This window comes from Conger conger, chromosome 8, assembly GCF_963514075.1.
Source record: "Conger conger chromosome 8, fConCon1.1, whole genome shotgun sequence".
NCBI lineage: Eukaryota > Metazoa > Chordata > Actinopteri > Anguilliformes > Congridae > Conger > Conger conger.
Window position 1 is genome coordinate 58,203,684 of NC_083767.1, and position 15,498 is coordinate 58,219,181.

The window sequence follows — 15,498 nt, forward strand, 5'->3', positions numbered from 1 at the left end:
CAGTTTCCCCCACTGCTTACACCAGGAATCACCAGCCCTATTCTGGAGAGCTACCGTCCTGTTGGTTTTCACTCCAACCGCAGCAAAGCACACCTCATTCAACAGCTAAAGATCCTGTTGAGCTGCTAATTAGAATCAGGTGTGCCAAATGTGGGTTGCAATGGAAACCTACAGGACGGCAGATTACATTACATTACATTATTGGCATTTGGCAGACGCTCTTATCCAGAGCGACGTACAGCTGATTAGACTAAGCAGGAGACAATCCTCCCCTGGAGCAATGCAGGGTTAAGGGCCTTGCTCAAGGTCCCAATGGCTGTGCGGATCTTAGAACCACCGGGATTAGAACCACCGACCACCGACCTTGCGTGTCCCAGTCATTTACCTTATCCACTACGCTACAGGCCGCCCAGCAGATCTCCAGGAACAGGGTTGATGATCACGGGTTTACACCCCGAGTTTTCAACAGGGGGGTCCGTGGACCCCTGAGGGTACTCGAAGGTATTGTAGGCGGTCCAGGGCCAGACTTGATATACTGTACAACGACTATATATTTAGGAAAATATTGTCAAATACAACCCTTTTTAACTTATGATGGGGGGGGTCCCCTGGACGCCTTTGAGTCTGGCCGGGAGTCTCTAGAACAGAAAAGGTTGCAACAATAGCAGCAGGGCATGTAATGTACAGGAATGTACAGGAATCTGTGCAGCTGTAGAGCCAGAAATAATACCTTGTGGTGGAGATGAGAGGAGGGTCAAAGGTCAAAGGTCAGAGGACAGAATGAGCTTCTTTACTCAGGCTGTGGGCCAGGTCAGGCCAGGGTCACGGACACAAGGCACTCAGACAACAGGCCCAGCTGTGGAAGCATCTTTCTGTCACGGGTGCAACCCGGGTCTGTCCCGGTACATGTGAGGGCAGCACATTAAGCCCAGTTTATAGCCCCGCGACGGAGCTGCAACCGGGACGTGCAACGGATGCCGCCGGGCAAAGCGACGTTCGGTTCATACTCTGGGCGACTCAATTGCGTTTATATATGTCACTAAGGACATGACCACAGTCTACTCCTGCACATAGAAATACTGTAGACCATATAAGAGAGAGAGAGAGAGAGAGAGAGAGGAAGAGAGGAAAAGGAACGAGGGAAGGCAGGTCCAGTACACGCTCAGCAGAGGGTGAGACTGACTACCCATCCATCAGCAGTTAAGAACGGAAAAGATTTGTGGAGAGCCTCTAACACAACGAAAGTCGATCCAACATAAACAGTGGTTTCAAAATATCTTTAAGGACAGGCACATGTGCAGATGGCTATATTTGCTAATTGCATCAGTTCTTAATACTATATATCCATAAATGTGTTATTCATGAATGTACACTGATGCAATTTGCCTAACATTACGTGATACAATTTATTCATATTGCTTTAGCCTGCGGGAAGATCTGCGCTTCCTTACGAAATAATGCAAATATTACATATGAAACAAATGTAGGGAACACTTCATAGGCCATTATACAAGCGATTAAGCATGGCAACAGCCTGCCAAATGCATTTAAACTACATGTTTTAAGCTCAGCAAACGCATAGCTGGTATCTATGAAAATTGAAAACAACAGCATAAATATGCACGGTTTTGATCTGTGTGTTAGCATTATATAAGGCGTGGACTGAAACGGTCTATCTTCATAATGCCGTAGTTAATGCTTTAATAAGCACTCAGTAGCGGACCGCATTCGAAAATTATGATTACTCCTAACTATTTAATTTGACTGTCCGAGGTTTTACTTGCCAGTGAAAGACACAAAGCAGAGATGTCAGTCGTGACTCTCCTGCTCGTGGAACCGCAGGTCATAATGAACTGACTGTTCTCCTGCAGGCTCGCCCTTCCCAGATTTCCAAATTTCTCTTCCAGGTCGTGATCTCCTTGGGTGCAGATACGCCATTGTGTTTTCACACTCGCTGTCAATTACAGGTGAGATCAACACCTGCGTCCTAGAAGACCAGACTGCCTCTCTGATAACAAGTTTCGCTCAGTCTCTATCTGTAACACACACCAAACACACACACACACACACACAAACACACACACACACACAAACACTAGTAACAGGATACTTTATGCTACATCGTTACATTCTCTCTGAACCAGAAGGGTGCTTCTAATGCTGTCTGTGGGCATGTGAGTGGAAGCCACAATCCTCTCTAACCTAGAGCACATTCCAAAAACGGTCTCTTCCCCTGTCACTCAAAAAACGATTTCATTTTAACAAAATCCAATCTATCTGAAAACAGCTGCAATTGACAGGTGCGTTCTCTAGAGTAGAATGCTGCAACCTGGAGTTCCTGAAATGACTCCAGTGCTTAGAGTTTGTGTCAAAGCACGTCCTGACACCCTGGCAAAAAAAAAAAAGTGTGATTTGTTCTAATCCCTTTCCCTTCACTCAAATCAGGTGAAATAAAGCTTTGGCCCCAGCCAGGAAACGCTATAAAATGAAAGCCTATCAAACAAAATCGAAGCCTTAAAACAACGAAGCCCTTCTTTCTGAAAAAGGGGAAAAGCAACAGAGCGGAACGGAACACGATGGAACGCACGGAGGGGCAGGTGAGGGGAGACCAGGCCAGCGGGACCTCAGGAGATATCTTCACTGATGTTTTCGACAGGCACCACCATCGAGCCGAAGCGGGCAATGCGCTGGCACAGGAGCGGGGATCACATGTGCCACATGAGAAACATCAGTGCGTGTGAAGCTGCCCGTTCTGGTGTTCTGCCCAAGACTGCAGGCACCTCGTTAAGCTCTGGAGTGAGAGAGAGAAAAACAGCACCCCCACCCACCCCCTGTGCTCCATCCGCACCTGAACACTCCAATACAAGGAACGCGCTAGTCTCACTGATTACAGACACAATGGGATACTTCTCAAAGTAAACGGAAAGACGGAGAGAGAGAGAGACCGAGAAACAGAGTGAGAGGGGCAGAACCAGAGAGAGAGAGAAACAAAGAGAGAGAAAGAGAGATCTTCAGATCTCCATCTCTTTCTGTGCGCAGCAGGCACAAGTGAGATGACACTGGCTACGATGAGACAGAACCGCAGATCTACTGAACGTGTCGGAACCGCGGCACATCCATGCCTCCACACCGAGCTCAGACAAAAAAAAACACCTCGCAAAAAACAAATCCCCAAAAAAAGACTCTTACCACAGATTCGGCGTAGAAATCCAGGTGGTTGTCTACGTCGTCGGCTTGACTCCCATTGGCTCCTGTGCTCCTATCAGCCCTGCGGGCCCTACGCATGGCCGCATTGCCCATGGCAACAGCTAACGGCCAGTCCGGCACCCCGCGTCATCAACAAAATGGAGCCCGGCGCCACCCACGTCCGTCAACCGCCGACAACCCTTCCCCCCCCCCGCCCTCCTCTCGACCCAGTTCTACTGAATGGGTGACTGCCACGCTCCTGCCCTGGTCCAGCTCTTCCTGGCCTGGGCTCCGTCGACCTGTCTGCAGCCCTGTCCCGCCCGTGGCCTGGGAACACCAGCAACTGCGGCCGGGAGCGCGCTCCCATGGCTAATTCAGGCTCCGGTCCGGGCTATTTTTACACCCACCAGCCCAGCAATGCATGGGAATGTAGCGTCATACCGCCCCAACACGGGGCGCCATGGCGACCAGGCAACATTCTGTCCAGCGCCCAGAATGCCCTTCATAGCACGGGCGGGACATGAAGGGTTTCAGTGAAGGGTTTCTGACTGAAAGGCTGAAGGTCTTTCATGTTCACATGTAAACCCCGCCCCCTCCCCTACCCTTCCCCCGTTCCCCCCCACCGAAAGAGTTTACCTTCACAGGCAGCTCAGCCTCAGTTCAGGTCATTCCTTGTGCTCAGGAGCTGATGGAGAACAGGTCTACAGAAGAGTGGCAGTACCAGTAGAGTAATTACTTATAAAATTATAATGTTTTTCAATTCATTTAATTCTTTAAACAAAGCTTTTAGAGATTTCCCCCACAGGAGAATCCTAGCTTTTTATGAGCTGGTAAACCAGCATATGAAGAACAAGTGATGACTTTTTAATCTGCATACGCACAGCGACACGCTTCTACCATTCTGTTTATGCTTCTCATTTCAGCCTGACCACGGTCCATGCTAGTCTAGGGAGAAGCGAATACATATATATTTCACAATAAGAAAAGCCCGGGAGATGAAGTATGGCCTTGCACATGAGCACTGTTGTTACGCATTCAGTCCACAGTCTCTCAGCCTAGCCCGCAGCGCCTCACACTGAACCGCGACCGTAAACAAATGCGGGGAGAGATACAGCACATCGATTTGGCCCCCGAACGCTGGGTGTCAACGACATGCGCTTCTGTTCGGTCTGGGAGATGCCGGGGCGTAAACTTTGGTGACCTCTATTTCGTTGTGACCTGCTGATATTTGCAGAGCTGGGTTCTCCTGGTTCCATAATCCAGACGGAAGGGAACATTAGCGTTATGCTATTAAAGTTTAAAAAAGCACCGCTCGGGTGTCTCGGTGGCGCAGCCTGCAGAGCACTGACCGCATGCTCATTGCGAGCCGCGACGTCGGCGGTTCGAATCCGACCGTCCGACATTTGTCGCATGTCCCCTCTCTCTCGCTCCCATTCTTCCTGTCACTGTATACTGTCCAATAAAGCTGAAAAAGGCCTAAAAAATATCTAAAAAAAAAAAAAAAAAGCACCGCTCTCTCTCTCGACAGCTAGGGGATGACACGGTCCAGACGATCACGAAGCCTTGGCAGACGAGCGTGAGGAGTGCGTAATGGAGGTAAATGTCCCCATTATTCACTCGGCCCGGCTGGGAGGCACGACACGTGACCGCCCATTGTGCTCGTCCGGACAATGGGCGCACTGTTCACCCCAAATATCTCTCATTCACCGGCCTCATGTCAGACGCTAGTCCGCCCCAAACTGAACTCAGATCAGCCACACTGGCTCACTGCGCGAGGAGGAAGTGTCAGGGGCTAAAAACCTTTTAACCTTTTTATTAACAAAACGGGAACGCCTCCAAAATCTTGTTTCCTAAAAAGGGTCATTAATAAACACAGAGAGAGAAACAGGGAAAGAGGGCCTGTTAGGGAAGCTCCATGATTAATGCACGCAAGTCTTGGAAGACTGTAAACAAGTTTATGTTATTAAAAATAAGAACCCCATATATTTCCCAAATTAAGCACTTTTATGGTTTGCTTGTTTAACGGTTTTCAGTTTGCAGTAGGGCCGAAAAAAGGCTTATTATGTCTGCGAAATGCAGCCAGGTCAAAACATGACCCAGTAGCGGAACACGACTACCATGGAGGCGGGACCGGACCGCTTCTTATCCAATAGGGGAGGGGTTTGGAGTTCCTGGAACTGGCACAAGAAAGTTTGAGTGACAGGAACAGGCGTGGCTCGGCCAGATGGCGGTGAGAGCAGCTGTCATGTGATCGCGCGGTTAGCTTCTGTTTCATTACCTCGGTGAAGGTTTCTCATCCCGGACACACCCGTGCCAACGCTACTGCTTCTGACACGCGATTCCCCCGACACCCGACCCCACCACTCTTATGACACTGATATTCTGCCAGCGGAGAGAAAGTGTCCGAAACGAGATCCTGTCCCCCGTCGTTACGCTAATACGCCCCACTCAGCCCCAGCGATATGCTAAACGCATCGCGTGACCAGCCAGGGCCTGATTAACGTGACAGACCGCCCTAAAGCGTGACAGGCGGCCTGTAGCGTAGTGGTTAAGGTAAAGGACTTGGACACACAGGGTCGGTGGTTCTAATCCCGGTGTAGCCACAATAAGATCTGCACAGCCGTTGGGGCCCTTGAGCAAGGCCCTGAACCCTGCATTGCTCCAGGGGAGGATTGTCTCCTGCTTAGTCTAATCAACTGTATGTCGATCTGGATAAGAGCGTCTGCCAAATGCCAATAATGTTATGTAATGTAATGTAAAGCAAATGTTGAAACAGCAAAACTCAGCTGTGAAACATCACAGGGTGGCCCACAGTGCAACAGGTGTCCTACCGGGGGGTTGTAGGGGAACTAAAAGAGCAGTCTGAATATCCTTGAAATCCTTGCAGACCCATTCAAAATATTCATAAATATAAATACAATGGTAAATGGTTGGCATTTTTATAGCGCCTTTATCCAAAGCGCTGTACAATTGATGCTTCTCATTCACCCATTCATACACACACTCACACTCACACACCAACAGCGATTGGCTGCCATGCAAGGCACCAACCAGCTCGTCAGGAGCATTTAGGGGTTAGGTGTGTCTTGCTCAGGGACACTTCGACACAGCCCAGGCGGGGGATTGAACCGGCAACCCACCGACTGCCAGACGACTGCTCTTACTGCCTGAGCCATGTCGCCCCCACAACATTAATATATATATTAACGGGTATGTTCCTTGTTTTAGTGCGCTTCAGTGAAAACACAGTCGTTTCCAGAGACACTTGATCTGTGAGCAATCTGTTGAATAAATTGCTTGTTTATTTCCTTCGATTACATTTTTCCCCATTGGCAATTGTTTGGCAATTTGTCCTCCTGGCAGGTACTTGTTCCATAATGAAATTTGCCCAATTTTGTGTAAGAACATCGGCAGGAGCACACAACCGAACGATACCCGGCACCTCTTGTTCAGTCAGCCCCCACCACCCCACGTCCAGACTCCACCAACCTCTCCGTACCAACAAACCACCGCCAGCTTTCCATCCAAAGCAGATTTTGTTTAATTTCCCACAGCCACTCCAGAATTGGGGAGGTGTAATCCACAGGCATCAGTCCAGAACAAATACCTCTAATCTGTGGTGAACCATATGGCGGGGAGTGGGGGGGGTCTAACAGATCTGCAGTGCAGTCTGGGAATTGGAGTTTCTGAGTGGAGCTAAGCGTGGCGCCAAGCTGAACACGGAGAGCATTATCCTTCCCATACTCGGTCTGCCAGGGGCATTTACGATATCCACATTATTCTGTTATTATTTCGATATTCTTTCCCCCGGAAGGCATGTCATGTGCGTAGCGCGTGTGCCTCAGCCAATCCGGGTGCAGAATTTCAGACGTAATGTTATTGCGCTGCTAAATCATGAGTTTGCCCTCAGGTTTTTAAGGCTCTGATTAAGTAAATGCAAGCGGAGTGAGGACCGTATCAAGGAGCCATCGTTGCCATGACGATATCGATTAGAGCGGTTTTGCCCACGAGGATTTATTTTTTAATGACATTATGAATCACCACACGGCTAATGACAGTGACATTCTGCACACCCAGTCACACAGTTGCTTAGTAATTGAGGTAAAATATTTTAATGGAGTAAACAGCCGTTCCCTTTGGTGACGTGTAGTCACACACTACAAAAAATTATCACATTATCAAGTGTTTTAGTTAAACTATTTGCTTGTTTTAATTCTGCTTGCCGTGTGAAATTATCTGATCCAATTGCCAAACCAAATCAGTCTCACCTGGCAATCTTTCATAAGATTTTAAATAATACTTGGTAAGAATTATTTTTCCGTTTTTGCAGTGCAGACAAACCTGAATAGGCTGCAGCACACAGTAATGCAGTGCAGTAATGCACACACAGTAATGCAGTGCACTAATGCACACACAGTCATGCAGGGCAGTAATGCACACACAGTAATGCTGGGCAGTAATGCACACACAGTAATGCAGTGCAGTAATGCACACACAGTAATGCAGTGCAGTAATGCACACACAGTAATGCAGTGCAGTAATGCACACACAGTAATGCAGTAATGCACACACAGTAATGCAGGGCAGTAATGCACACACAGTAATGCAGTGCAGTAATGCACACACAGTAATGCAGGGCAGTAATGCACACACAGTAATGCAGTGCAGTAATGCACACACAGTAATGCAGGGCAGTAATGCACACACAGTAATGCAGTGCACAAATGCACACACACTTGCTGTTGCCATGCAGGCCAGATGCTGAGTTGCAGAGCCCCACCCCCACTCCAAATCCGTGCAGTACCAGCGGAGAGTTGCAATGCGGCCCCTGGCCATTCATGCCGGCCATTCATCAGCAATGCGAGCTGATGCTTAATCGCCAAGGCAACAGTTCGCACAAGGTCCCTGATTTTCGGCACCTACATTTCCACGGTCGACCTCCGCTGGAAAGCGTGCTTCATTTCTTTACACTGCACGCAGTATGACCTTTACCAAGCGAAGCGCCTGCCTGTTTCTCTCCCTACCACAGGGGATAATGGCGGCATTGTACCATGAAGGCCATAATTTCAGTTAGGCGATGTGTCAGTATCTGTGAGACTGAACCCCCCCCCCCCCCCCCACCGCCCCCCGCCCCTTACAGAATCGGTGATGCTGTTCAACATACTTCATGTTTAAAATAACAAGAGTTGACAACAAATTTGCCCGAGAGTGTGTCATTGTTGAGAATAATTTGTGATTTAAGGGCCACCGTAGCCTTGGTGTTCTTCACAGTAGTTTATGTAAACCGTTAAAAATGTTGACATCCATCGACAGCGCAGTAAAGTCGAGATTTAAAAAAATCTAGCCGGGGCCGTTAAATTAATATAACTTTTCTCCAAGTAGATATATTGTGAGATGCTGCTCGAAGGCTAATTGACTGTCGTCAGACTGTCCTGAAATGGCTCCCTGGACCAACTCCCCTTCACTGTGACACCCTGTTCATGCACAAACTGCTAACAGCACGTTAACAGGGGGTTAATGAGGGTATGCACTGCCCCCTAGGGACCTGAAGCCAGGACTGTAGACATTTTAAACTTAACTTTAGGACACCAGCCCCTCCCACACCTGCTCCTATCATGCATCTTTAACCAGGACTGTCCTGCTGCAGAAGAGTTAAAGACCTGCTTTTAAGCATGCACACACACACACACACACACACACACAGACAGACACACACACACACACAGACACACACACACACACACACACACACAGACACACAAACACACACACACACAATAGTGGTGTTACAGTTAGATACTAAATAGTAATTATTCTGTTCAATTTACATTCATGTCCTAATGTACACATTGGCAAAGTGTATTTCATGCCAATAAAGCATTTTGAATTTGAAAGACATTCAAAAAGAGAGATAGAGAGAGAGAGCGAGAGTGAGAGATAGAGATAGAGAGATAGAGAGAGAGAGACAGAGAGAGAGAGTGAGAGATAGAGAGACAGAGAGAGAGATAGATTACAAGCTCAATCAACATTTTATGGGGTTGGCTTTCCTAAGAGCATGGCACATGAGTACGCCAATGAAAAAAATCAATATCACACAGTCCTACCTCACAGAACAGCTCCCAGCTGTTTGTCTCTATCGTCTCTACTAGCGCTAACAGCCGCTAATCTCACCCTGCGCGTGCCTTTATGTAAATGGTAAATGGCAGGCATTTATATAGCGCCTTTATCCAAAGCGCTGGACAATTGATGCTACACACACACACACACACACACACACACACACACACACACACACACACACACACACACACACACACACACACACACACACACACACACACACACACACACACACACACACACACACACACCGACCAGCTCGTCAGGGTTAGGTGTCTTGCTCAGGGACACTTCAACACAGCCCGGGCGGGGGATCGAACCAGCAACCCTCCGACTCAAGGGCCCAACGGCTGTGCGGATCTTATTGTGGCTACACCGGGATTAGAGCCACCGACCTTGCGTGTCCCAGTCATTTACCTTAACCACTACGCTACATGCCGCCCGTCTTAAGTTCTAGTCTTGTAATGAGACTGAAAATCATTTTTTCTTCTCCCAGGTGGACAATATGACCTTGCTATAAGTTATATTTTGCTTTATAAGTGAAATTGTCTTACCCCATGAAGTAATCTTGAAATGAGTCTCACTGTCTTACCTCAATGGCAATTTTTTTTGTCTTATTTAGCCCAAAAATTTTAATAAGATTCTAAGACTAAAATACTTTTGAAGAGTTACATTTACATTAATGGCATTTGGCTCTTATCCAGAGCAACATACAGTTGATTAGACTAAGCAGGAGACAATCCTCCCCTGGAGCAATGCAGGGTTAAGGGCCTTGCTCAAGGGCCCTACGGCTGTGCGGATCTTATTGTGGCTACACCGGGGATCAAACCCACCGACCTTGCGGGTCCCGGTCATGCACCTTAACAGGCCGCCTCTACGTTACGTGGCAGCAGCTGGCTACCAGGGGCATCCGGGGGAGGAGCAGGTGGGTTGCGGACGCTACAGTAACCCTGAAGGACTCACAGCCTCACTGATTCACTCCAGCAGGAAGAGACCAGCTGTGTGCCACCACTGCAGGCGAACAGGCACCGTCAGCAAACCGTGGTAATCACGTCACGGCAGCACGTGCTCGAGATGAAATCCTTCACCAGCACTTCACAGCAACAAAACGTCTGTCCGAACAAAAGTGTATTGGTCTTGTAAGGAGACTTCAAATCTTATTGTTTTATCTTCTTGTTTTATGGTACTGTTTGCTTGACGAGTGAAATATTCCGACCCCGCTGCTGAATCTTGGAATGAGTCAAACTGTCTCACCTCACTGGCAGTATTTTTGTATAGCAAAACGTAATAGAAATTAGACCTTGAGGCACAATATAAGACAAAATACTTGAGTAATTCTGAGATTTACTTATTTTTAATACTTATTTTTCAGTTTTTGCAGGATACTAACTCAAGTGGCCCAAACACACCATTCGTTCAAATTGAGACCCGCTCAACAACACAGGAATCCAGCTCTGAACAGCCTGGTAGAAGGCACATGAAAGTGCTCCTCCACAAACAGACCAAAGGGAGATGAATCAACCAGACTGTATTCATCTCAACAACACGGCAGTATTTTTATTAAAATTGGCGACCTACTTCACAGGCCTGCAGAAGGATGAGAATGTTTTATCTGGAATATTTCTTAATGCAATTCTATTCCTGTTTATGTGTTGGGAACAATCACCTAAAATGACATGATAGAAAATGGACACAGTATAAAAGATTGTGCTTAAATTACAACCTTTCATCATTTCCAATCATAGTATTTCACGTGAAGATGACACATCACAAGAGAGGACAGAAGCACTCGCCTTCACGTGACAGACCACAATCCGTCAGCCAATCCATTCAAATACATGGAACCAACTGCGTTCGATCAATGAGAACTACAGAACCATATTCGCTACAGAACTATAGTGCTTTATAGACGACACTCCCATCACAACTACAACATTGTCAGGGTTCTGGAACTGCTCAGACTACACTCCCATCGGAACCACTGTACAACTCTGTCAGAGGTCTAGGACTCCATAGAAAACACTCCAATCAGAACTCCAACTCTGTCAGGGTTCTGGAACTGCTTGGAATACATTCTCATCATAACTACAACTCTGTCAGGGTTCTGGAACTGCTCAGACTACAATGCCATATAGTTATTTGGCTTTCTTGTGATTGATTACAAAGGGATTTTGCATGTGTGTTACCTCATTTTCATTCCCCAGTGAAATAGGATATGATAGAATGTCACCCTATAGTTCCTTAAAACTGAGATTCATTCCAACAAGTAGAATTGCATTGCTTCATCTTGTTTAAAATAATCTTTACATTTGGTAATGATTTTGACACCTATGTTTTTGAGATAATTGAATTAGAAGTATCATTTTCCAATATGACTGAATTTAACATTTTCTCCATTGATTTTAACCATTACCCATTTTATCCACATTTACATCAAGAGTGCCAAGAATTAATTAATCACATTCTAATAACGAAGTTGTAGATGTATTTAATAAATCTATTGATCCCTGTTGGTGCCTGTATAATTCATATTCTTTTAGAGACTGAATGTGGAATGAAACCGAGCCAAAGGCAGCCATATAAAATGACTGGACTGCACTACACAGAAGAGCCTCTATCTATAACCAGACTGTAACTTCACACATATCAAACTGAGATCTGTCCACCGGCTGGACTCGGATAAAACCCACTATCTGTTTTATCATTACGCAACACAGACGCATTACAATGAGCCGAATAGCATCGGCATACATACCTACCTATTTTACGTTTATGATGTGTGACAAAAAGAGCATGACTACAGCAGAATGTGTACAAACAACATACTGTAGGCAATAGCAGTATTTTATGCAACGTAATTAATGCAGATTATTCGATCCCTGGAGCGTACTGGAATAGCTCAGGCAGTTAGCTGTCACGTGGATATGATTGCCGCTAAATACATTTACATGCACAGTATAATCACCTAAATGTGCTCATCTGCCAATCCACAATTTAATTAATCAGAAATGCTACAGAAATGGAGCACACGCGAAGCACACTCGTGTATTTAAGTATTTTATTTTATTTTAACAAAACGGATGTTTTTTTTCCCCTCTTATGTCCTTTTCTGTCGTTTTCACCGATCTTCCCTCTTTCACTCACGCATTCCTCCTCTGCTCTCTCCTTTCCCTCTACCTCTCCTTCCCTCTGCTCTCTTTCACTAACTTCTCGTTTTTAATTGAATCTCCTCTCCACCCTCCTGTTCCTCCGCAAACCTGCATTATTGATGTCCTCGCTGCGCCCTGGCTGATGGAGAACAGATGTTATCAACGTGTAAGGTGTAAAATAAAGCTCGCTTTCTCAGTGGGGTGGGAGTTATTTATCGAACACGGACCGAATGATCGCGCGCCACCAAAACATAAAGTCACACCCTGGCGTGCAATTCCACCTTCGTCAGAACTGTAAACTGTAATAGGTCTCAGGCTTCTGCTGTCGCCGTTATTTAGTCAGTCGCTGTCTAGTGGACATAAATCTCTCACGGTGCACCTTTTTTTGGATGGAAGGACTCAAGGTTGCGTGGTTGCATTTCAAGAGGAGCACTAAAGGAGGAGGCAGTAATACACTCTGTTAATAATGTCTGGTATGGAATAGCTATATCACAAATAATATCGCCAATATAAACGGAATGCACGAAGATACATTTTAAACATTAGCATTCATTTTACACTTGTAGCTCTGGATTTTCGTGTTATATGTTCACGTTCAGTAATGGCATTTTAGAGACCCACCCCCATTTTCACCAGGATTACCTTGGCAGTTTTGCATGTAGCAGTCTGTGATTGTTTTTTTTCATGGTGCCCTGGCAGAGATTAGACTATAATCCTGGATTGTCTAATCCCAGTTCGCTGGTGAACAAGAGAGATTGCGGAACGCACGCAGTCTCTTCCAGAGAATGACATAGTCAATGGCCAAACTGAAGAGAAGACCACAGCACAGAGCCAATGATTGGCTCACTAGAGAACATGATGAAAGTGTGGTGCATTAACCCATAAGACTGGGTGTGAGTGTCTGATGACATGGGAGTGACACCTCCAACTCTCACTACAGTGAAAGACCGTATCACGCACAGGTTTATATTTTGCACGTTACACGCCAACAAATTCCAGGACCCAAAACGTCTACCGACCCATAATGTCAACGGAAATCATATTCTCATCCGATTTTGCAATCTTACAGCCCTCTTACATCAACAAATAACACGGTTCCTTTTGACAGAACATGACAACAATTGCTTGTAGGCCTGTGTGATTTCAGCAGTGACTCAGCGAGACCACTTCAGTCGAGTGGCCTCTATTTCCATGGTTTTTAGGAGGATGCACGCAGCACAATTCTAGGTAATGATGCCGTCCAGCCTTAAGCAGCCTGGAGGACCTGACACTTGAAAAAGCAGAAAAAATAATTGGCACCAGATCGTGGCAGTGTGTGTCGCCTCTCACAAGATGAACGCAAACAAGGGCCGCGGTGGCGCAACAGGCTAAGACGCAGCAGACTTGCGGTTGCGGTTGGACCGGGGTTCGATTCTCGGTCCTGCCAAAAGCCAAGTTTGGCTGGCTCACGTTGAGCAGCATAATTGGCTGGCTCACGTTGAGCAGCATAATTGGCTCGCTGCTCCAGGGGGAGGGACTTGGCAGGGTTAGTAGATTGTAGCTGCATAAAAAGCACCTTGGGCGCCTCGGAATCACGGTTACCAGCATGTGGCGAGACGGCTTGTGATCTAAGTGACTCTGACTGTGAAATGATTGTTGGTGCCAGACAGGGTGGTTTGAGTATCTCACAGTCTCTAGAGCTGTGCAGAGAGTGGGGTGAAAAACAAAAAACATCCATTTATAATTCCTAAATTGCAGCACACACACCCAGCTCCCTTGTTGTAGATTTGTTCCATTAGCCTTTAAGGAAAACTCTGAGAAATCCTCTGTCGAACGATACAACTCAGGCATGTTTATTAATTAGGCTACATTCATGTATCTGACAGAAATTATCGGGAAAGCCACAACAATAATCTGTGCACTAATTACAGTGCACTTAGTATTATGAATCCAGAAACTCTGACTGTTAAGGCCCACACATCTTTATTTTCCAAAATGCAGTTAATGACAAATGAATGAATGCTGTCTAGATATGCAAACCTTTTACTGAAAACACTCAAGTACTGTATTTTTCCCTACCATGGCATATTTCTGAAATGTCACCCTTAAGCAGCTGTGAAATGCACGTGTTGGTCTACATGTGATAAATACAGTGACACGTGCAGTGATAATGGATTAATGTAAATCAGGACTGCCTCTGTGGACAGATCAGAGAATCTTCACTAATGGGTATAACATTTAGCTCATGTCTTGAAGATAATTAGCGTGTTTACTGAGAACACACCTGTAAGTGATAACAGTTGTAATTAAATCATTCACTTTGCTTAAATATTTTATCTATTATCCGTTCAAGTCCTCTGGTTTTATTGCACATGCAACTGAAAAGAAGGGGAGGAACAAATCTGCAGTCTGGTGTCTGAATCTTGATGTATTGTACAAATCTCATCGTAGTCAAGGCAACACCTCACTTTAAAAAAGAGCTTTCAGTTCCCATACAGTATACTGTAGATTGTCTGGTGTCTTCGCGGTGAACGTTAGAATAAATCTTTCAGGAAAAAAAAAACCGCACGATGCTATATCTGCTAAAGCAACCACAAAATGAAAATGTTATGCGATATAAAACAAACACAGACCGATGTCTTGTCTGCATATTTTGAACATCGAGCGTCTCTCGATGAAGGTCAGAACAACCGAAAATCTATTATTCTTGCAACACACCGCCGCAGGAATTGGTCAACAACCGACAGCGTCCACAACTCTTTATTCGGGAGTTGCGGAGAAACATATACAGAAAAAACACGAATCAAAATCAAGCCCACGAACACGAGGAAGAAGCCATCGCTAACCTAGACACTTAAAAAACATCTGATGTCGGCGGGCTGCTAGCGTGTTTCATTGCATGTGGATGTGGTACAAAGCTGTTACACAAGCCGCTGTGTACACATGGACTGGGGGTCAGAGTGCGCACAGACATAGCCGGTTTCCGCACAAGGCTAACCAGCATGCAATTTACAAACCCGAACAGTGGGGACACGCTAGCATCGATTTAAATTTAACACACGTT

At 46.1% G+C, this 15,498-nt stretch overlaps 1 protein-coding gene across 15 annotated transcripts in view; it reads right to left on the bottom strand.

Moving 5' to 3' along the window:
- Positions 1-15,498, bottom strand: part of ank2b (ankyrin 2b, neuronal) — a 223,267-nt gene that overhangs the window by 94,328 nt on the left and 113,441 nt on the right. Inside the window, exon 1 of one of the 15 annotated variants that reach the window (XM_061251025.1) lies at positions 3,190-3,395. The exons of the other annotated variants lie outside the window; for them this stretch is intronic. Within the exon in view, the coding sequence (XP_061107009.1) occupies positions 3,190-3,300 (111 nt within the window). The 5' untranslated portion in view covers positions 3,301-3,395. Of the gene's footprint in view, positions 1-3,189; positions 3,396-15,498 lie in introns of those variants that run through there. 15 annotated transcript variants of the gene reach the window in all.